Source organism: Molothrus aeneus, chromosome 3, assembly GCF_037042795.1.
Source record: "Molothrus aeneus isolate 106 chromosome 3, BPBGC_Maene_1.0, whole genome shotgun sequence".
NCBI lineage: Eukaryota > Metazoa > Chordata > Aves > Passeriformes > Icteridae > Molothrus > Molothrus aeneus.
In genome coordinates this window covers 5,821,227-5,843,333 of record NC_089648.1, presented here as the reverse complement: position 1 = coordinate 5,843,333, position 22,107 = coordinate 5,821,227, and the positions used below count along the sequence as shown (strand labels likewise).

Below are 22,107 nucleotides of genomic sequence, written 5' to 3'. Positions count from 1 at the left end.
GAGTTTCCTACATTCCTGTATACAATAGAGTGGCTAGAGAGATTCCTTCCAAATAATTCTTTCCAAATGGTTTTAGAGATAAATCCCTATTCTTTGCCAATACCTACACCCTCCCTGTGAATTTTCTGGCAGCTTTTGGTCCCTCTGGGGGAGGGTAACCCAGCATGATCCCCCTCATTCCCCGCTCACCTGCTCCTCCATCACAGCCTGGTGTGACCGTGTTCACAGGGGTCTGAGGATGAGGGAAGAGAAGAGGATCTGACTCCATGTTTCAGAAGGCTTGATTTATTATTTTATGATACATATTCTATTAAAACTATACTAAAAGAATAGAAGAAAGGATTTCATCAGAAGGCCAGCTAAGAATAGAAAAAGAAGGAGTGAATAACAAAGGCTTGTGTCTTGGACAGAGAGTTTGAGCCAGCTGACTGTGATTGGCCATTAATTAGAAACAACCACATGAGACCAATCACAGATCCACCTGTTGCATTCCACAGCAGCAGATAATCAATGTTTACATTTTGTTCCTGAGGCCTCTCAGCTTCTCAGGAGAAAAAAAATCCTAAGGAGAGGATTTTTCAGAATATATCATGGCTACAGCCTGGCTCTCCCTCCTAGGGACACTGGGGTGCCCCAAATGGCATCAGAGCCCCCAACTCTCCGCCCTCTCTCCCTCAACCTTCCTTCCTCACCCCCAAAGAAGGCACAGAACAAGTCAAACTGCCCTGGACAGCAGCGTGGTGCTTTATTCAAGCCCTTTCCACGTGTACATCCCCCACAAAAAAAGGATATTGCTGCAACATGAATGGGGGGAACCCCCAGAATTTCCTCCCCAGCCCTGCAGTCACAGGAGAGAGGCAGAAAGAGGGAGGGGCAGCAGAGAGGACACAGGAAGAAAAGTAAGAATGAGGTGCAGAATAAAATTGAAAAAACAACCAAAACAACAACAACACACCCTGGGATGGGCAGCATGATAGAGAGGGATTAAAAAAGAACGGGGACTGGGAACATGATACAGAGATCCAGTAGAGAAACAATGGCACATGGGAGCACCACAGAGCCACCAAGAATAAAAAGGGAATACAAGTAAGGCAAAAATCAACCAACCAACCAACCAAAAACACCAAAAAACCAAACCAAAACAAAAGCATCCAAAAGAACCACCCCAAAACAAATCAAAAACCAACCAACTAAAAAAAAAAACCCAAAAAACCAAACTGCGATGGGCAGCATTACAGAGAGGGATTAAAAAAGAACAGGGACAGGGAATGGTTCACAAGCATCCAGTGAGAAACATGGGCATGGAAAGCACCACACAGAATAAAGGAGGAACAGGAGTGAGGCATGGAGAAGGACAGAGGAAAAGGCAGAGGGCCAAACACACAATGTGCTCAGAATGAATGTGATGAGATGCTAGGATGTGTTTTGCACAGCACAGTTTATAAAATGGTCTGATTTTCAGAAGACAATTGAGAACAGACAGCAAAACTGCCTCAAGGGTACAGAGGTTTCCTAAGAACTCTCCTGGAACAGGTAAAGAAGAGAAACCACACAGACTATCAATGCAAGACTCTAAAACCAGCAAGAGATTTATTCTTGTGTATTAAATGTTAAAAATCACATGCATAATTATAGAATATTTTAGTTAAAAAAATATTTCAAAAACCAACCCTGACAGTTTACCTGCAACTGCTATAAAATATCTATTTTATATATATATATATATATATAAACATGATGATTTTCTGTAATCAAAAAAAATTAGACAAGGATGCAACCATCCAGGTAATGCTGAGTGAACTGATGCCCTGCATCGGACAGTCTTGTCAAACTCCTGCTGGCAGAACTGAGCTCACCCCAGTCCACGGACGCACTCGTCTCGCACACGGATTCAAATGCAAGTGACAGCTGGGGAAACAAGGAGTGGAAGAAAATCGTATTTTGCACACTACAGCCAAGACCTGTGAAAGGCCACAGTAGAATATGCTGCAAAAGAGCCCATGGTACAAGAAATGCAGGCTCATGGACTGTCTCCTCAAGACATGCTGGTGGAATGTTCTGCATAGCTGGCCACGTGCACAGTGCCCCTGGGTCCTGTAAGCAACATCAGAAACGTCAGCACGTGTTTCACCAGGCACTTTAGGTTTAAGACACGTTTTAGCTCCTAAGGAAGGCAGCCAACAAAGATGTTTGTAACAATTATCAAGGAACAGATATAAAAATGACAGGTTGCTGGTTCTAAGCAGCCGAGTCGCGGCTGTTCTGAAGAATGGCCCCATATGGGTCGCTGTTAAGGCGCTTGTAGACAAAGTGGAAGACCTGGGGCTGCGGACGGCTGTGCAACTCTGCCTTGATTTTCTGAGGGTAGGTATCCTCTGTCAGTTGTTGCCAGGTGTCATCAACAAAAAGAAACAGCCTGTATTCTTCTGGATTTGCCACTTTAAACTTCTCAGCACAAAGCTGACAGACATCTTCGGTAGTGATGTATGGCCTTACTAGCAAAGTCTTTCCTGTACAGCCGCTGTTAACCTCCTGGAATGCAACACGAAGGTAGTTCTGTGAACAAGAAAGCAGACATCAGGAAGTCAAAAAGTCCTTAGCCTCTGAAAATTGAAAAGTCAGCAACAAAAAGCAAGCCTCTCCCTGCTCCAGCTGTGAAACACACTCTGGTGATTCCCGGACATTATGGCCATCCCATGAGCTGCAGCCCGGTGTCCAAGCCTGGCCTAACCCAGCTTCACAGGACAGCTTTACAGGGATTCAGAAAGAAAATTTACTCTGCACCATTCAAGTAAATGCACCTGATCTTGAGGCAAAAGCTGGATGTCTTCTCCTGTAGAAACTGACACACGCCCACGGATACATTCTAAATAGGCCCCACATGGAAATGCAGTTTCATTTACTTCCTGTTTGTTTTTGTCTTGGGGTGATTTTATGGTAATACTGTATTCCCCCATGGTCTGCTTTATGCCCAGAAATGAGTCCTGGAGCTTTAGGCTGGGTCCAGGGGAGGGCTGTGAGCTGGGGGAGCTCTGGCACAGGTTGTGTTCAGGCACTCACTCCCCGTGTGCTTGGCTTTGCGGCATGGAGGGAGTCACATTTCTGCTTTGGGCTACCTTGGTTTTATTAGCTGAGGCAAGAGGTTTTCCTGGGACTGCAACAGCAATCCTCCAGTCACTTCTGTGGCTTCCTCTGGAACTGCTTGGCTCAGCTTTGGTCTGACAACCAGACCACTGGTGGGAGCTGAACGCTGCATCCCCACTCTGGACCTCGGGGAGGCCAGGCCAGCTAAAGAGGGAGCTCTAAATCAACCAGCAGCAAGGAGCTTCAATACCTAACAGTTATTCCTTTTCTCCCTGCCTGCCCTGTGGGCACTTTGTTTGAGAAATAAATTGTTTTTATCACTTTCATCCGAGAAATTCCTTTCATATTGATGGCAAGGGAGTGCCCAAACCCATTTTCTTTAGAGAAAATGTTAATTCCAGAGTGATTTCTCCTAAAATTGTCTCTAAACCAGAGACAATTTTAAAAGAAAAAAATATCTGGAACTAAAGACTAAAATGCAGTGAGATTGAAGGAGGTGGAAAAAATTAAAGGGAGAAAGAGTTGTTTATTGACTGGGCTGGCACCCGTGGTTTGTAAGCTGAATAAATTAAGCATGCAAAATCCCAATGGTAGAAGTTTACCTCTCACAGAAACAAGCTGTTAAAAGGTAGGACTGAGAAGAACCTTCCAATGACTTAAGTTCCAAAGAGCACTCTTGTCTAATTAAGTATTTCTTAATACCATGAAGACTGAACACTAAAGCTCTGCAATAGGTTTTAAAAAATGGGACTGAACCTGACTGAACAGAACTAAGCCATTTTTTTTACCTGGTTTGAAGAACTTGTAGAAAAAACACAGCCCTAAATAGGGCAAAACACACTAGATTTAATTTTTAATTAAGCTACCACACACAAGACCTGCTTTGAAAAGTGTGAGTTTTTAGATGGACAGGACTTCTGGAAGGAAAAGGAAAGGCTGAAGTTTTTTTTACAGATGCCCAGAAAGCTGTATTTCATCATCATCAAAGTACTGGGGTTTTTGCTTTTCTTTCCATTTAGGGAAGGTGGAAAAACAGCCTCCAGGGCCCAAGAGCCAGCAAGGCTGTGAGACTGCAGCACAGAAATGCCATGACCACACCCTGATTCCCTGGGAGGAAGATGACTGGAGCTGCAGATATGTTCCATGCTGGTTGTAGGCAAGGCGCTCCATTTCAGGACTGCAAGACTCAGAGAGAGAAGAGAGAAAATTGCCATTCTGAGTAGACAGCAAAACACTTGCATTTGTGCCAAGCACATCCTGTGGGTGGTGGGATCCACTAATTCCAGGCTCTCTTTTGAAAGAGACAACAGCAGGAGAAGCACTGGACACACTCACTGCCAGGTCCTCCCTGCCCCCTGAATCTTCCTGCATCCAAGTGAACATTGAGCCTGGACCAAGTTCATCTGCAGAGAAAGAGAAGATAACTTCCTACAAAATCCTGCAGAAAGAATCTTCTGCCATTTCCTCACCAAGCAGAAATAAAGGTGCTGGATGCTCCTATGGAAAGTGCAGAGTTTTGGCAGAAAGAACAAAGACTCCAGCTGCTGGAATCTGACACCTAAGTACAGGCCAGGAGAACAGAACGTGGATCCCAGGGAGATGGACAGGCTCTGGGCACTGGAATTGCTCGTAATGGCTCCTCCTCTTCCTAACTGCAGACAGCTGAACTCCAAGGAGTAAATCCTCTCTTCCCAATTCCAACTCCCTCCCCTCTTTCAGCTCACAAACTGCTGCACCTTAACAGTCAGTCCAAAGCAGATGGAAGAGATGCAGGCCTGGGCTCAGAAGATGAAGTGATAACCACTGCTTTGTTATTCTCCAGCTGAAGGTACTGCCCTGCTCTGGAAGAGCAGTACAAAATACAGGGGACAAAAAGGAAAAAAGACAAAAAAGAAAAATGTGAGGACATCCATATCACAGAACTCTGCTGCCTGCTTAAACTTCAAAACTGTTGGGGAACATTTCTCCCACCTCTGCTACCTGCTTTAGCCACCACTGGCTACTGGGCAGCTGGGCTGATTTATACCCCTGGAAATCTGGATTTGATTTTTTGAACAATAAAGTGTGCAAAACAGCTGAATCTAAGATACAATCCAGTTTGTCCTCGCTTCACATGACTTAAAAAGGAAGGTAAGAAAGGTCTATTATTTAGTGTTTTCTTCAGACCATCATAATGAAACTGTTTGATAAAAAGTGAGTGCAAAGACTTCAAAGAGGCAAATTTGCCATCTGTAATCTCAGCACTGTTTCACTCCACTTGTGGCACCAAGGGAGTTTGCTACAAATGATACCTCTCAAATGGGTATTTCCAGCAACACAATCATCCCATTTTCTATTTCAGCCCGAAGCTCTACCTGAAAATCATCAACTGAAGGTATTGTCCTGTTTGTCGTCCTCCTCTTGTGCCACTGCCGGAGAGTGTCTCTGGCCTCTGAGCTGAGCAGCTGGGCAGCTTGTTCCTCCTGGAAGTTCTTGATCAGTGAAAGTGCTCCATAAGCACTGGTCAAGTAATAGCCCCCTGTGAAGGACAGCAAGGGAAGAACTTCTCAGAGTGGTCACAGACACAAGTGCAGGCAGTTTTCTTTGAGGTATATATACATACACACAGAGAGGCACCCAGCCACACACATAGATATGCAAGTTGCCAGGATATTTACACACAAAAGGAAAACCCTTCCTGGCCTGCACAACACTGGAGGGTGTGTTCTCAGCTGCTCAGAGACATGCAGGGGTTCCATGTACTCCATATTACACAGCAGAGCCTTGGGTCCACTCCTGCTGAGGAAAGCTGTTTGCTTAAATGACTGATAAGAGAATAAAATAAAATCTTTTAAAACTCCTCTCAGTTGCCCCATCTCTGTAAAAGCTAGGAAACCCAACACCTCTTGGAACTCCTTTACTCCTGACTATTTACTCATCCAATCTTGAACACCAGCTTTATTCTAAACAATTTTCTAACAGTGTTTTGGTTTCTTCCCAGGCTTCAGAAGTGGATGAAATAAACATGGCTGTTGGAACAAAGTAAAAAACAATCTAACCCTGTTCATCAGCTTAAAAGCAACCACCCTCAGTGGCAATAAAGCAACAACTGAGTGTGAGACTTGTACTCTGGAATCCTCTCAAAGACTTGCCTTTATTTTTAAAACAACAACTTCTTAGCATTCCCCAGAATGTCCAGCTAATTCAGGAGATGGTGTGTACAGTCCTGCACACTCCCCATTTATTGCATGAGTAGAGAACAAATTAAAGCCACAACAGAGTTGCCAATGTACAAAAGAAGCTGTGGATCACAAAGTAAAAGAGTCTCAACAGGAGGCAACAGTCTGCAGCAACCAGGAGAAACAAAAGACAAGCTGTCTTTTCTTTTTAAAGTCAACTATTTGGGTGGGAGTGCTCAGCTAAGAGCAGAGTCTATTCAGAGGCATTCAGAGATGCATGGGATGCCCACAGTAGTATTTTTTGTATTACTGACAGCATTCCCTCTCAGCCTTTAGCTTTGCAACAAGATGAACACATAAAATTCATGCAAGACCCATTAGACAAACTGGACAATACATTACAGTAGAAATGCACAACCCCAAAGCCCTACACTAATTTTTCTGCACAGCAGAGCAGAGCTAGTGCCAATGACAGGCCCAAGAAACAGAAGGAATAATGGCATGAATTCTCCCAGGCAATAACAGCATGCAAGTGGGTACATGAAAAGCAATTTCAGAATGCCAGGATACAGCAGGAACAGGAAACACACATATATACCTAAACACACAATTAAGCTTGGCTGCAAGAGCCTTCAAACCTCCTCATAAACCTTTTAGATTCTGGGGCCTACCAGGGCCTTGCAGAGAACTTCTTTATTAAAATTACTGCCATGGAAACAGCAGAGCAGATTTCCTTGCCTCCAGCAGACTTTAGCCCTCATTCAAGAAATGCCTCAGGAAACATACTGCTAGAGCTCATAAAAATACTCTGTGAGAAGCAAATGCTGGGAAGAAGGAAAGATCATTAAAAGGGGGCAACATTCTCAAGAGCACTTCTGCAAAGGTGCAAAGAAGTCCCCCGGAGGTCTTCACAAAGCACATAACCCAAGTCTTATTATGTGCCTCACAATTTGCTGAGTGCTGCTGCCCCATAAATCCCCTCAGGAAATTTTCAGGCACAAAAGGCTCAGGCCATTGGGCACCTGCACAGTGCATGTGTTTGCCTGCTGAGTCAAAACTGATTGGAAACAATGTACTTGCTCACAAAGCATCACACAGCAGCAGATTTTCCAGCCACTGGGGCTTGTGCTCTGCAAGCTGCCCAGCAGTGGAAATCATGACGACATTCTCTTGTTACACTATCAGCATCACTGTGATTAGGTCTCCCCTTAACAGGATTCTTACTCAAACAGAACACCCCCTCACTAGTCCTTCAGGCAGTTCTAGTAAAAGTAAATAATTACCTTCTCCATGCAGCAAGGATGGATCCAACAGCTCCATCATGTATTCGATTTCGGTATCCAGCTCCAGCATATCACACTGGGCTAGCACATATGTCAACACAGGCAAGAAGTCATCAGCTCCATACAGCCTCCCTGGGTTGAAGGGAACACAGGCAGTGAGAGACAAGCCACATTTTTTTACCAGTTCCCATGTCTGAAAGGAAAACACTCTTTTGTGCCTTCTCTACCCAGCATGTCTGTATTACTCCAGAACCTCCTGAAGTCACCAATGTGCAGCAAAGAGAACAGCACCTGGCACTCACTGCACAGGAGACAAGCTCAGTCCTGTCCTTCAAACAAGCACAAATCTCATGATGCACACCTTGAGGCATGCAAGGGAGATTTAGAGACTGGGCTCACCCTGGCAGCAGCTCAACTGGTGAACTGCTGAAAAGGCTGCCAGGCCAGTCTGGCCTGACCTTCACCTGTCCTGCTGCCATTGCCTAAGAGGTGATGAATAGGCATTTTCTTTGTACATCCAGGGACTGCATCCGCTTTCTGGAAGCATTCAGACACAAATACCAGTCTCTGAGTATGAATCCTACAGCAGAGAAGCCTGAATATAAAAGCCTATAGATTTGACAATATAAAAGCCTATAGATTTGACAAGAAAACTCAACTCATTTCCTTGACAGACAATTGTGAAAAACAACAGAGAGGTGTCCTACAAACACCAGGTGCTGCACCTGAAGGGAGCCTACAGGAAAGATGGGGAGTGACTAAAGGGCCTGGAGTGACAGTGATCCACAGAGACTGTGCTGTACCTAGGCTTGTCTGTGCCCCTGGCATTTTTCCTGCATTTTGACTTTCTGTTCAGAAATCCCAAGGTGGCCAAATCTCTGGGTCAGGCAAAACAGTGCTCACTGCAGGATGGATGTGATGGTCACTCAGAACTGCCCAGAGCAGGAGCCAACTCACAACTCTGGTGAAACTCAAGTGACACCAGCTGAGGCACACACTCCAGCTACCACACTTACCTGGCTGGAAGTATAGATACTCCAACAGCTGCTGGCTCAATGCCACGTTTGACTTGACATGACAAAATAAGACAGCCCAGTGAGCACTTGCCAAGTCTCAGCCCAAGTCTCCCAGTGCAGCATTTAACCAGCAGTAGCCTCTCAGTATTTTCCTTCTGCATGTTGGAAATACCTTACTCAAAGCAATCACATCACAGTAGGGAGAGATGAGTTTACAGAACTTCAGGCCAAGATCCCTATATTCACTTTTAAAATGCAGAATTTTGAAATGCAGTAATAAGCTGGGCAGGAGCTAAGTCCTAAACCTTGTAAAAGCATCTGGGGGGCTTTAACAGCCATGAGCTTTCACCATTCATGTCCAATCTCCAAAGAAAGCAGGTGTCTTGGTCTGCACCAGACCCAGCTGCACATGCAGTGCTTCCTTAGAAAGAAAACTGCCAAGCCCCTGCAGCAGCTTATACTCACTTAGGGGGGAAAAAATCTCCCACTACCACAGCTTTGCTACACCTTAGATCGTGACCTGTCATAGCAGTGTGCAAGAGAGAATGGCAGAGTTGCACCTATAAATTCATGCCATCTAGAACAGGGTTTTGGACCACTGAGTGCTCAGCAGGTCTTGACTGGCCTGTAGGGCTATTTCAGTATTTAGGTGCTTTTGGGTTCTTGCTACAGTGCAGAAATAGATATCATTTCTGTTCCAAAAGCATGACAGAAAGTGTCCAAATGAGAACATTCAGTGGCACAGCAAGCCAAAAATATTGGATTAGAGGCTGCTTCTCTCCCCCCATTAAGATAAAACTATTGTAGTTGTCATATTGCATACATGCTATTAAATGACAATAGCTAAATATATGGTGTTACCTCTATTGCAATTTGCAGAAAAATACTCATTTAGAATCAATGTTAAATTCAAGGCTCACAGGACAACCTTTCTGCCAGGCAACTTCAAAAGCCTACAGTTAAGGAAAGCTGCTCTTTTTCAATTGCTTCACATCTATAGGATGTGTAGGATCTGTTGGATGCTCTGTCTGGAATGAGGTAAAACAATGCCCTGTTTTGCAAAGTTATCAGTGGTGAACTAAGATGTGGTGTCATGCTGCTTTTGGTGTTGAATTATGCTAAACTCAGTCGGACTCATCAACCCCAAAGTTAAACAGTGATGTGGAGATAGAGTAAGGTATCCTTATCTAAAAACACAGAGGCTGACACAGCTGGCATGGAGATATCTGGCTGACAGTCAATCAGTTTGCACTCCAAAAGTCCACTCCTGCTTTCAAACAGCAGGACCTTCTAATATTTCCCTTCTGGGAGTGTGTGTGGAGACTCCTCCCTTGGGGGGGAACGCCCCTCACAGCCACTCCTGGAGGCTGAGCAAAAGAGATTTGCCCCCCCTGGTTAAGAAACATCAATCTCTACCCAGTAATTGTTTTGGGTCTTTTTGCTAGCTTTAATATAATTTTGTTATTATAATTGTTTTGATATAGTGCATTATACTATACTAGACTATACTAGTAGTTTTTACTTCTACACTGTGTAGTAAATAATTCAGATTAAGATCTTTTTGGTCTAATAATTTATCATAATAAATAATTTATTTTTATATGACTTTATCTGGTTTGTCATCCTTAATCCTGTAGCACCAAGTAGTACAAAGGTTCAATTACACCTCTAAAATTCCTTGGATTTTAAACCATTGACAAAGTCTGGGCTAAGGTTGAATCCAGCTGCACCCAGGCTCCTCTCTGAGGAGTTCAGAAAGCAGAAGGGTCCTTCCTGCACCATGGGAGGGCTTCTCTAATCAACTTTGCCTAAAGCTCAAACTTCACCCATGACAACAACTCTGCTTCAGACTGAGTTTTGAAGATATGCAGCCAGATAGTTCAGAGACAGCAGGTCAGAAGCAGAGAGCAAGAATTCCTCTCCAAAGGGCAAGGAGAAGCTGCTGCAAGAGCTTCAGCAGTAGAGCTGTCTGCAGAATGAGATGGGCTGATTCCTCTGAAAGACAACATCAGGTATGAAATATCAGTGAACCTGAGCTACCAGAAACACCATACCTGAGTTATTCTCCATAACAGTGTAGATCAATTTGCAAACTCTCAGCAGCAGCATGACTTTCTTTTCAGGTGAATACATCTTCTGCATAGTCATGAACTTGACTTTAATCTTTTCAACGTCCACAAAGTCTGGTGTTGGGACAAACACGCCCAGTTCCTGAGGATTCCTCTGCCGCACCAGCTGCAGGTTTTCCTTCAGTTGTTTCCAGGAACCATCTGTGGTATGAAACTCTTTCAACATCGCTTCAATGTGACCCTTCAAGGGCTTCAGAATGCACTTATGCATGGCCTTCTCCAGCACAACATCTGCAACAGGAAAACACAAATCCAGCTGACTTCCCCCTCTAAAGCAGAGCCAGCATTAACACAACCATTCCCTGAAGAGACCCTGTCGAGCAAAACCTGCTTTCTAAGGCCCATTTATTACACATGCTGAGTTTCCAGATGTTTGTTAACATCAGAATCCGCATTGAATTGTCATTTCTGGTAATGTGGTAAATAAAAAACACCACACCCACACAGACAGACTACAGATAGGTAAAAACAAAAACAAGCTGTGGGTCTATTAAAGTTTTTCTTTTGTTGGTTGGAAGTCTGCAAGTTTTATTTTACTTTAAGTTTAGCTTTAACTCCCAAAACTTAACGTGAAACACAGTCAAAATCATAATTTTTGTCTCCTTTGGCATTAAAGCCTGTTCTTTTTGCATAGTTTCCATTGGAAACTATAACTCAACAAAGATTTCCTAAAACTTGGCACAACTTTGTCAGGATCTTTATGAAGCTGGGCAGATTGCAGGCTTTAAGCTATAAATGAAAACCAAGCTGTGTTTTTCCAGCTTCAGATTTCATCACACAAGCTTATATACAGCTTTGTCATCAAGTTTGAAGTTCTTTGGCAATTGTGTGCACATAGCACAGTAACTGCTAACTTCAGGACTTATTTTTAATTCTTGTTCTACTCCAGTTTTTCTGTAACCCTCATTCTCCATTTTCATAGTATGGACTGTGTCAACAGAGAAAGCTCTTTGCTCAACACTTTCTCTGCAAACTTTTACTGTAAAAGCTAATTTCCCTTCTCAGCATCCTTATGGCAACACAGCTAACATTAGTTCTCAAGTTACATCGATTATTTGTACCATGGTGGGGAATGCTCCTGTGCCATCCCTACGGGAGAGTGGGGCAGTTCCAGAGCCTGGAGCAGGCAGATGGACCAGAGGAGCACAAGGACAGAGAGCACACAGAGGAGAGGCTGTGTCACTGCCAGGTCACACCTTTACACAAATTAGCAGTGGACATTCTTGCTAGTAACAGTGACTCATTACAGCTTCATTAAACATTATGCCCATCCCAGGTTCTTTGCCTGTACTTCTGTGGTTTTTTTAGACTACAGTGACTCATTACAGCTTCATTAAACCTCATGCCCATCCCAGGTTCTTTGCCTGTACTTCTGTGATTTTTTAGACTACAGCCTCTTTCTTTTCTCCCTACTCTCCCTCCCTTTTGTTTTGTTTTTTTTTTTAATCACATACTGTTTTCTAAGGCTTGGTATTTACACAGACACACACACGCTCTCCAAACAAGCATTATTCTGTTTTCTTGCTTTTTTCTTTCATTTATCATATTCTTGTGTCCAGCCCTTTTTCCTTTTGGGTCTCCATCCCTCTCTTTCCCATATAAACACCCTTCACACACACATTTCTCATCCTATGGTGCCCTGACTTCATATGTAGTTTTTTATCTGTGTTTGTCAGTAAAGGCACTGGAAAAGGCATGATCAGTCTGAGACATGCTCTTGGTGGCTTCTCACACAGCAGCAAGGGCTGGATCCAGCTTCCCAGCAGACCAGAGCCATCAATTAGCAACGTTAGCAAGTGGCAACACTTCATCTCTATTGTACTTGGTAGAGCCACACCATCAGCACCAAACCAGCCAGGTAAATAGAAGCATCACCCTTCTGCACAGGGTGAGAGACAGAAACTGCCTCTCCCTGCCATCAAAGCAATCCTCAGGGCTCACGGGGTATAAACAATTGCAGAAACAATTTTTCACCAAGAAAAACACAGGAGTCTCACCCACAGGTACATTGGCTAGCTAAATTTCTATTCTAGAGTGTACAAATCCTTCCTTGCTATCTTCACTGATGACTATTTTTTTGGCAATTCAGCTTACTTTAGTCCTACCACCTGATTTTTTCAAATAGGAAACACAACTGCTTTGCTTGTAAGAGGAACACCTCTGCACTGTGCATTCCAAGCACCTTGTCTTGTTATTAAAGCACTTGGTGCTGCTAAACATCATGCACAGTGAGAGAGCTCTGTCCCCATGAGAGCTGAACTCCCACAGGCTCCACTGGAAGTTTTGTAGATGAATTGAGCAGAAGCCATCCTTCATCTCAGTAAAGAGAGGTCATCACAACATCTGTTCACAGGAGCCTCGGGAAAGTCAGTGTGATTCTGGATGTGACTGATCCTGTATAGGAACAGGAGGCTTCCCCAGATCCCACAGGAACTGGATGCTGCTGGGAGACAAAATTCCTCCCCAGAGTTGCAGTTCTTGGCTGGGGCCAGGCTCGTTGAAGGCTCAGGGTTTCTGCCCTCAACCCTTCCAAAGGCAGTGCCACTTCCACAGATGAACCATGCAGATTTTAACAGCAGTGCAAGATGGCAAGGAGGTTTCTTTCACATTTGCTATTTTGTCACAGGATCCAAAAGCAGTGCCTGGAAATTGCTTTGAAATTTACTCCATCACATTTCCACAGTTTCCATGGAAACTTAAAATAATTCTGAAGCAGCACAGAGGAAGGGATCATGTAACTCATGGCTGTGCTCAAAGCTCCACACAGGCACAACAAAACAAAGAAAAAACCACAACAAACAAAAATCCTTCAAGCCACACACAAAAAACCCTCAAAACAACACACAACCTTTTCTTCTCCTTTATGAATTCTTGGCACACATGTGATAACCACTGAGTTCTGCCCTCAAATGAAAAAGTGGCAAAATCCAACAAGCTGATGAGGCTAACAGCAACAAGATTGATAAGGGCTGGACTGGTCTTTTAATGGTCAACAGTAATACCCATATGTATCCTAACAAATACAAAGCTTGCAAAAAAATTATATTATTATTATTAAAGCCTGGTAGGACAGCACTTCTTGTGATTTGATCTTAGAACAATATTCACTGTCATGGCACCTGTGAGCATTTTTGGGGCCAGACCACCCACCAGCGACCCATTCTTCAGCACTGTTGCTTCTGGCTGCTTTCACAGAAAGGTGGTTTTGGGTAAGACCCCACAAACCAATTCTCAGCCAGCAGCAGTTTTCATTGTTTGATTTCTAATGGCCACAAAATAGCATATGAGTGTTTCCCAGGCAAATCATTATCTAAGTTGTGAATTGAGAACTTAATTTTTACCTTAACATCTCTGTATATTTTTAAGATCCAAATCAGCAACAAAAATTCTGTTTATTTCAGATGCATGTTTTCAAATATCCTCCCAGGATGCTTACAACTCCAAAACCAAAACAGATACTCTTCAGATAATGTTTTTTAACTGAATATAATATCAGCTGAACACTGTGTATCGTTCCTGAAATGCTTATAATTAGCCTGTAGCCTCAAAATGGGAACTGGAAGTGCTTTGATAAATGAATTGGAAAGGCCAGCCAGCTAGTTTCGTTGTAACTTGTGGAAACACATCTGTATCCTGTGCTGACATGCTATTTTTGTTTTGCTGCCAACCACACAAGTCTGCATCTAGACAAGACAACATATTAGTCATTGCCAGTGTCCTTACACAGCCTCCTTACAACCCTCACTTCCTCAAACTCTAGGCACGCTCTCACCTTTTCCAGGCTCTCTGTTTTCCTCCTACCTACCAACTATTGCTGCTCCACTGACATGACTGTCACATTCCAGTCCCTCCATTTACACTCAAGCCCTGTTTACCATGGCCAAACCATTCAGCAGGGGAATCAGAGGTCAGCAGCAGACTGAGTGAGCCTCAGAGCCACCACAAAAAGGCCCAGTCCTGCACAGGTCACACTGCCTGCGAGCTGAAAGCACAAAGTTGCTTTGGAATACCACAGAGTGATGGCCAAGCATCCATTTCTTGGTGGGTGCAGACATGGCAATCTCCTCCACAGGACCAGGACTTGAAAGTAAGACCCCACACAATCCACATTCCTTGATAATCAGCACAACCCTGAAAACTGAGGTGGTTGATCTACAGGCAGTGGTGGCAGAGACCCAGCAACTAGGGATGAAAGTAAGCCTCCCCTCATCTGACCTACATAAAAGCACACCAAAAAAATCACACAGCTATCTGTGCAAGGTGTGCTCTGCTTTAAGCAGCTGTGAGTTACTTAAAACTCATGCTATAGCTGTGTGGTAAGCACATGTCTTCTCTTGAAGTAGCAGGAAAGAAAAGAAGCTGGGAGAAAGTCACAAAGGAAATCCAAGGGATGGTCAGACACAGAACCTGGTCCCCTGCCTCTGCTCAGTACTTTCACCACTGCTTCCTGCTTGCCCTGTCCTGTCACTCCTGTGCTGAAAGGAGGGGCACTGAGGGACGTGTTTGTAAGACTGAGCTCAACATGAAAAGATGCAACAATGAAGGACAGGACCCCAGAACAGCACCTAAAAATAACACAGTGAAAAACACAGCTGGCGTGAGTTTTTCAAGCAGAAATAGTGACATACCATTCTAGCTCCTTTAGGAGGATAAATTGATTAGTAAAGAAGAGGGGATCTGGGGTGGGTTGCTGCTTAACCTTTTTAAGACCCATAAGTCTAATTCTGTGCACCTTCCATATAAACAAACCAGGGAAATTCTGTCTTGCCATAATAACCATAAGCAGCATGCACCAAGAGGTGCACAGAACACTGAGAACCCAAGTACCAATGGCTGGCTGTCAAACAATGGGGGTCACTCCTGGGCTTCAGTTAATTAGCATGTCTAGCTCTGTCTGCCTGCAACTCCTCTGTACAGAGCCAAGGACCTTAAATAAGGCATGGACTGCCAGTAAGAGACCAACACATTCTCTCCAAGCTTCTTGAACACTCAGCATTTAAATATCCCTAACGTATTAGAAATATCAAAACAAGTAATAGATGGTATTGTTTAGGGACGTTCCCACAGGATCAGTTGGTACCTTACTGACAAGTGGTTTCAACCAGTGGTTTCTTGGTTCAGGGCCAGATTTGGGCACTGAGACTGAAGTTGTTTAGATGCCAGATGCTAGATCCCACTTGGCAAAGTGACAGCATTCAACTTGACTCCATTCTGTTCAGAGCCAGGAAAAGATGAAAAGACAAAAACTCCCAAACATTTGCTGATCAAGCAGCTCTGGACTATCTCCTCAGACCAGTCTTTATTCTGTGGATACAAATTGAGGTGTGGATGCCTTTTAAAAAAATAAATTACATTCATCCTCAAACAATAAAGAGCCATGTGCCTTACTCTTGATTCTGTGCCAACACTGAGAGTCCCATTGCTTCAGGGAGGGTTAACAGCCTACAGTGCTAAGGTTAGGAGACATCTGTCAGGGCTAGGAACCCTGAAGGATATTTTCCCAGTGATTTTGCAGAAGCTTAACAATTTTCCCTGTCTGGGAAGCTTAAAAGATCTGCTGCAGAAGTCTTTTGCTTGCAAGAGTCCATGGTGCAATTCTAGAAGAAGATCCACATGATCAAAAAGATCATTATGGAGACATTGAAAGAAGTTCCAAACAACTGGGGGAGGTGTTCCAGCACCTACTGAAGTTCAGGAGACAAAAGAGGGTTAAAACAAAGGCTGAATGACTCAGAAAGGAGGAGCATTATCCCAGAGGCACACATGCAGCACCAGGCTGACAGGCTGGAGGAAAAAACTGCACCATGGAAGTACGAACTGATGAGAGAGGATAAACAACCACTCACAAAGTTACAATTTGGGCTGCAATTCCATATTGAAATAGTCAAGGAAAACTATGGAAAACAGGCAGGACTCTACTTCATAAAAAGCTCTCCATAGGGATGACTAAATTTTGCTGTCACATAGTTATCTACTTAGATCAGTAACATCTGATGCTCCTGATCCACTGCAGTTGTTTGCTGGCTCAAGCCAAAGGCAGTAGATGATTCAAAAGCAAGTTCTTTTTTTGTTTAAACCAGTCCACTTTATAAATTAATTGTGTTTAGTCACATGATCAAAACCAGACTTTCTGTCGCTGAAGAAAACCAGGGCAGTTTTATTGTTATACTTCATAACTTATGGTACTCCAAAGTCTGAAACAGTTAATAGCAGACAACATTTTTTCCAGTCTTGGGAGACCCACAATCCCATTAAACCACACCCTTGTGAAATGAAAAGTACATAACAAACTAGGCTTTCACAAAATTACAACCAAACTCGATCTGAATTGCTTTGTCAGACATCCAGCACTCTACAGAAATGCAGGCAAAAATGCACCTCCATCCCCTGCTTAATTTGGTGCTTTTTCTTCCATGAAACACCCACCTAACAGTCTTCATTATTATAGTGAGAATATTTTATGTCTCTGAGTCTCAATACTGGGGGGACACTTTTCACATTTTTCTATTTGCTTTAGCAGCCCTTGTGACTTTTGCTTGACACTGTGTAAATGCAGCTGAGGTTACATGAGAATACTTCATCTTGGTCAAGGACAGACAGAATGTCAATATAAAATTACCCTCTATAGTCCCAGGGAAGGAAGTGTCTGCCAATTTTGCACTGAGCCAACTGTTGGGACACTGGGGTAGGGAGAAAAACAAACAAATTAGGACTGAAGTGAGCTCACAAGGAAAGTATTCTGCCCTGAGGCGTGTTTACCTCTTAAATGTGGCTTACAGACCTTTTACAAATACTGCTCAGACTCTGCAAGAGAGGCAGCGAGATTTATGCAGCAACAACGATTTCACTTTTCTGGATGCACAAATCTCTCTCTCCTGTTAAAACATATAGCTCATCCATAACCACTCACAAACACATCTAACAGAGAAGTACAGAAAACTACAGAAAACAACAGCCCCTTCTGTCTCCTGCACATGTTTGTTTTCTAAAACTCTTACACACCTTGTTATTTAGTTTCAAGTGCAGGGATAGTACAGCTTTGTTAAAAGTGACTAAGAATGTCTGGAGGAATCAGATTTATTTCAAAACTCAGTTGTCATAAAATGTCATTGGTTTTGAATAAATTCTAGTTCTACAGCTACAGTCCATATGGTCAGATCTGGCAGTTTTAGACCAAACCTTGAGAACTATGTCAGTCCAATTCAGAGAAAAACACATGTGTGCCAGCAAATAAAGGGTTCTCTATTATCAACAGTAAAGCAGGTAAAAAAAAATAATAATCACAGGTAAAAAAAAGTCCACATTGCACTTATTTTAAGGATAACTTCTTATGAAAAACTTCGTAGTGTAATCATCCCAAGCCAACAGAGTGATTTGGGGTGGGGAATGGAGGGGGAGGTTGTTTTAAGACTCAAATACTCGGTAGTCCAAGCTCTACTAGCCAAGTTAGCCCCACCTTTCTGAACTGGACAAAGACTATCACTTATAAACACAGATTCCACATTTTCACCTTCCCTCCAAAACACAGGACAGTGTTTCTTACCTATTTGGTCTTCAGGAATCAGTGATTCAATTGGGGGATCAAGTTCGGAGCTTTGGGACAAGTAGTTCTTGACTTGGGTCATGAACTGACGAATTGTTTGCAGCATATCAGTGCTGGAAACATGGCACTCCTTGTTTTCTTGCAGAAAGCTGACATAGTCCTGCACTAAGCATCCAAAATAGGTACGTTTGTCCCGGGACATCTCCGCAATTTTCTTAATCATCCTCTTCTCCGGGGTCATGAAGGAACTGAAAACTCCACTGACTTTCCGTAGCTGAGATTTCACAATCTTGGGGAGAACAAACGAACTGCTTCTTTTCTTCTTGGGCTTCAAAGGGGGTGCCATGCTCTCCTGGTCACTCTCCCCCTCAAAGTCCTCCAGGCTGCTGTTGGTGTCCCCCTCATAGCCGAAGAGCGGCATGCTCCGATCGAAGTCCAGCGAGTCAGATGAGGAGGTGGAAATGCTCATGTCGCTCAGTCTCTGCCGGCCTCCATTCCACGGGATGTGTGACTCAGAGATGGCAGCTGGAGTCTTTTTGGGAGCTGCTGGAGCCGGCTGGGGCAGGGCTGGCAGGGTTTCACGCGGAGGAGCAGCCGTGGCTGCCTCGGGCACGCACACGGAGGAGCGGGGCCGGAGGGCGGCCGCGCTCCTGGAGGCACCGTCTGCCTCGGAGCACAGCGCCTGCTTCTTCAGCCGAGGAGGCGGAATCGGGGTGGGCTTGTTCTGCAGCAAATCCGAGCCCCTCTCCTTCTTATGGCTGAGTGTCTCTGGCATGCTCGCCTGCTTTATAGTCCTGGAAATCTGCGGGCTCGTGAGGGTGCTATTAATAGCAGGAGGTGGCGGCCGGGGCGGGGGGGAGCGAGGCCTCGCTGTGCCATTCACGTCTGGAGTTCTCGGGCTCTGCCTTTTCAGACTTCCACTGACATCCTGGCTGTGCACTTTTAAGAAGAGGGGATTAATGAAACACAGCGCTCCGTTGGTCTGGCTGCACTCCAGCTCCGAAGGCGTTCTGGTTCGTATAGAATGCACTCCATTTATAAGGCAGAGCTGGCGGGAGTCTTTGCGAGCACTGTCCAAAGGCACAGGCCTACAGGGAGGTGAAGGATCCGGGGGTTTGCTGTTAGCCAGGGAGCTCCAAAAGTCTGAAAATCATCATTGCATTAACGTAAGAATGCTAAACACCATGCAGATGGATTTCAGAACATTCAACTCAACAACACCAGTTTAAAACATCGAGAAATTTAAGCAAGGTTTTATTAATTAAAAGGGGGGAAAAAATCCAGTGAACCTTTTAAAGTACCATCAGACATAACTATATGCTACATTCCTTGGGCTGCTCTTACTCATTTATAAATACCATGACCAATGCATAGCCTCCAATCACCCCACTAAGCTTAAAATTAAACTGAGAATCAAAGAAAGGAATGGAGACTGTAACAGAATACTTTTTATGGCTTGAGACTGAAATGAACACAAACTTCTCACTAGCATCTCACTCAAGAGAAATAAAGCAAGATTCTCAGCTTTAATAAGCTCACTTCATTAAAGACAATAGTTAAGCTGATTTACACCGGCTAAAGGCCACTTCCAGAAACTCTACAAGTATCTTGCTTCAGTTTCTTTTCATAGTGAACACATGAAACTATACATGAAAAGGCAGCTCCCATTTTGCTGTGGTGGATGCACACATCACCTTCAGCAAGGCAGACCAAGCAATCCAGTGTCTAATAAAGGTGCCTGCTGCCCTGCCTTTGCTGTGGGGACAGTTTGCCTGAGACTGCAGTGACACATAAAGAGACCCACGTGCAGTTCCACACTAGTGGCATGGAAAACCTATGCTACACCAGCAAGTTGCAGCTGCAGCCTCTGCACTTATCCCAGACAAGTGTCAGCATGTTTGTGCAACCAAGCCACTGCTAAAGAGCGCTGGTGCCTGAAGGTATGAAGATTGAAACCAGATGTGCCCTTGAAGGCAGCAATCATGCTGAAATATGGGCAGAGTACCAGAGGAGGGAGATTTAGCTAAAATTTGCCAATCTTGACATGGTCCTTTTCCCATAGTGTGTCAAGCTGGCTCACTGGAGGCAACTGAGCAATGATATCTGAGCCCAAGGGCACGAATGCCAAGCATCCAGAACAGGTCCATGGCCAAGAGCCATGTCCTGCCTGTGGGGCAGAAGACAGGAAACAGCCCGTGGTGACAGGCCACAGCCAGAGAATGTCTACAGGCACAGGCATGTTTCTCTGCATAGTTATGCCATGTTGCTGGTGTTCCCAGCTTCATGACTTCACATCCTGCCTGTGGATCTCTCAGTGCCTGTGCCTGGCATGTGGCTGCTGCAAACACACATGATGTAAGCACTGCTGCAGGTGAAACACAAGGGAGACTGAGAAAGAATCATATGTCCAGCACATGAAACCTTGCAGGTTGGCAACAGCCTTGAATCTTTACCAAAAGTTCCTCCTGATGTGGTTTGCTGGGCTATGTGCTATTGACTTGTGTTGTGCAGCTCTCTCTCTGAGCCTACTGCACAAGAGAGCTCTGACAGGAGATACAGACGGGGTTTTGTGCTTAGGTGTTCCTCAAAGAAAACTCACACTTAACAGGAAGGGCTGTTGGGAGTTTTTAGGCCCCTCTTGAGTCCACAGCATTGAAAGGCTCATCTTCTGGTGTGCTCTTCTGCACGTGGACACCTAAAACTCCATCAAAATCTCAACTTTGTAGCCTGCTTTTAGCTCATGGAAACTGTGATCTGGTGTATATCAGGTAATTAATCCCAAATACAGCAACAACACAGACACTGATCTATCAACTTTCAAATGTAGTAGCTGCAGAAAAAACACACACAATGCTGAGACTGTTGAAGACCAAGACTAATTCTGCAGCAAGCAGACCACAGTGCTCTGGGGTACTGTGACAAAGTGTGGTTAGCCTGGAGAGCTTGATCAACATTACCATTATCATCCCCTCTGGAGAGACTCACCTCATGCTACTTTAAGGCTTCCATGTGTCACTGGGAGACTGTTTTCATTACACTGTATCCCAGTCAGACCTTTCACTTTCTTTTTCCCATCTAAACATTGACCTCAACACTACCATATTTGCCTCTATTCCCATGACAACCCAAAGTTTCACCTGATTATGTAAACTTGCAGACAAGCAGTGCAGAAGTAATTCTCTCCTCTCTAAAACAAACCCTTTAATTGCACTGCTACTGCAGCAAACCAAAATGCAAAGCACTGCAATACATCCCCAGGTATGGTTTTCCTGCAAAGTCCCATCAGACAGTTCAAGAGATCCTCATGCTAACATTGATTCAGAGACGACCCTTTTCAAAATCAAAGATTATTAAAAAATCTACTGCAACAAATGTTGCTGACAGTCAACCTTCCCTTCCTGGAGAAGGAAACGAAGCCACTCAGCACTTTGCTCAGTGCAGAGCTGCTTAATGATTCATCTGGGTGGTGCCCAAGTTTCAAATCCCAGGAGGCTTTGCATGCACCTCCTCTGAGCTCAAGGTATGCTTTACAAAGGCTTTGCATCCATCTCCTCTGAGCTCAAGGTATGCTTTACAAAGGCTTTGCATCCATCTCCTCTGAGCTCAAGGTATGCTTTACAAGGAGCCTGTGTTTGGCTGAAGCAACCAAGTGATGCAAGGACACCCTTGCATTGTCTTCTGGTATTTTAAAAATTTCACCTAACCCCTGCCCATGGATACATTCTACACCATCATATATGCACTCCTCATTTTCTAAATATGCCACTTCATTGATGCACTGATCTCCAAATTCACCATTTTAAGTTTCCATGTCAATCTGAACAAAAGTTACATTAACAGGGGACCTCAGTTCCTACACTCTCCTCACAATAAATTATAAAGCCAGTGCTTTAT

The 22,107-nt window shown here is 44.1% G+C and overlaps 1 protein-coding gene across 3 annotated transcripts in view; it reads right to left on the bottom strand.

The window, feature by feature from the left end:
• Nucleotides 1-1,563: 1,563 nt before the first annotated feature.
• The window catches only part of RIN2 (Ras and Rab interactor 2), a 65,789-nt gene continuing 45,245 nt past the window's right edge, over nt 1,564-22,107 (bottom strand). For all 3 annotated transcript variants that reach the window (XM_066546123.1, XM_066546122.1, XM_066546124.1), the window contains 5 exons: nt 18,214-19,356; nt 10,596-10,901; nt 7,526-7,657; nt 5,439-5,602; nt 1,564-2,556 (listed from right to left, as the gene is read on the bottom strand). In XM_066546123.1, the coding sequence (XP_066402220.1) occupies nt 2,239-2,556; nt 5,439-5,602; nt 7,526-7,657; nt 10,596-10,901; nt 18,214-19,356 (2,063 nt within the window). In that variant the 3' untranslated portion in view covers nt 1,564-2,238. The remainder of the gene's footprint in view (nt 2,557-5,438; nt 5,603-7,525; nt 7,658-10,595; nt 10,902-18,213; nt 19,357-22,107) is intronic.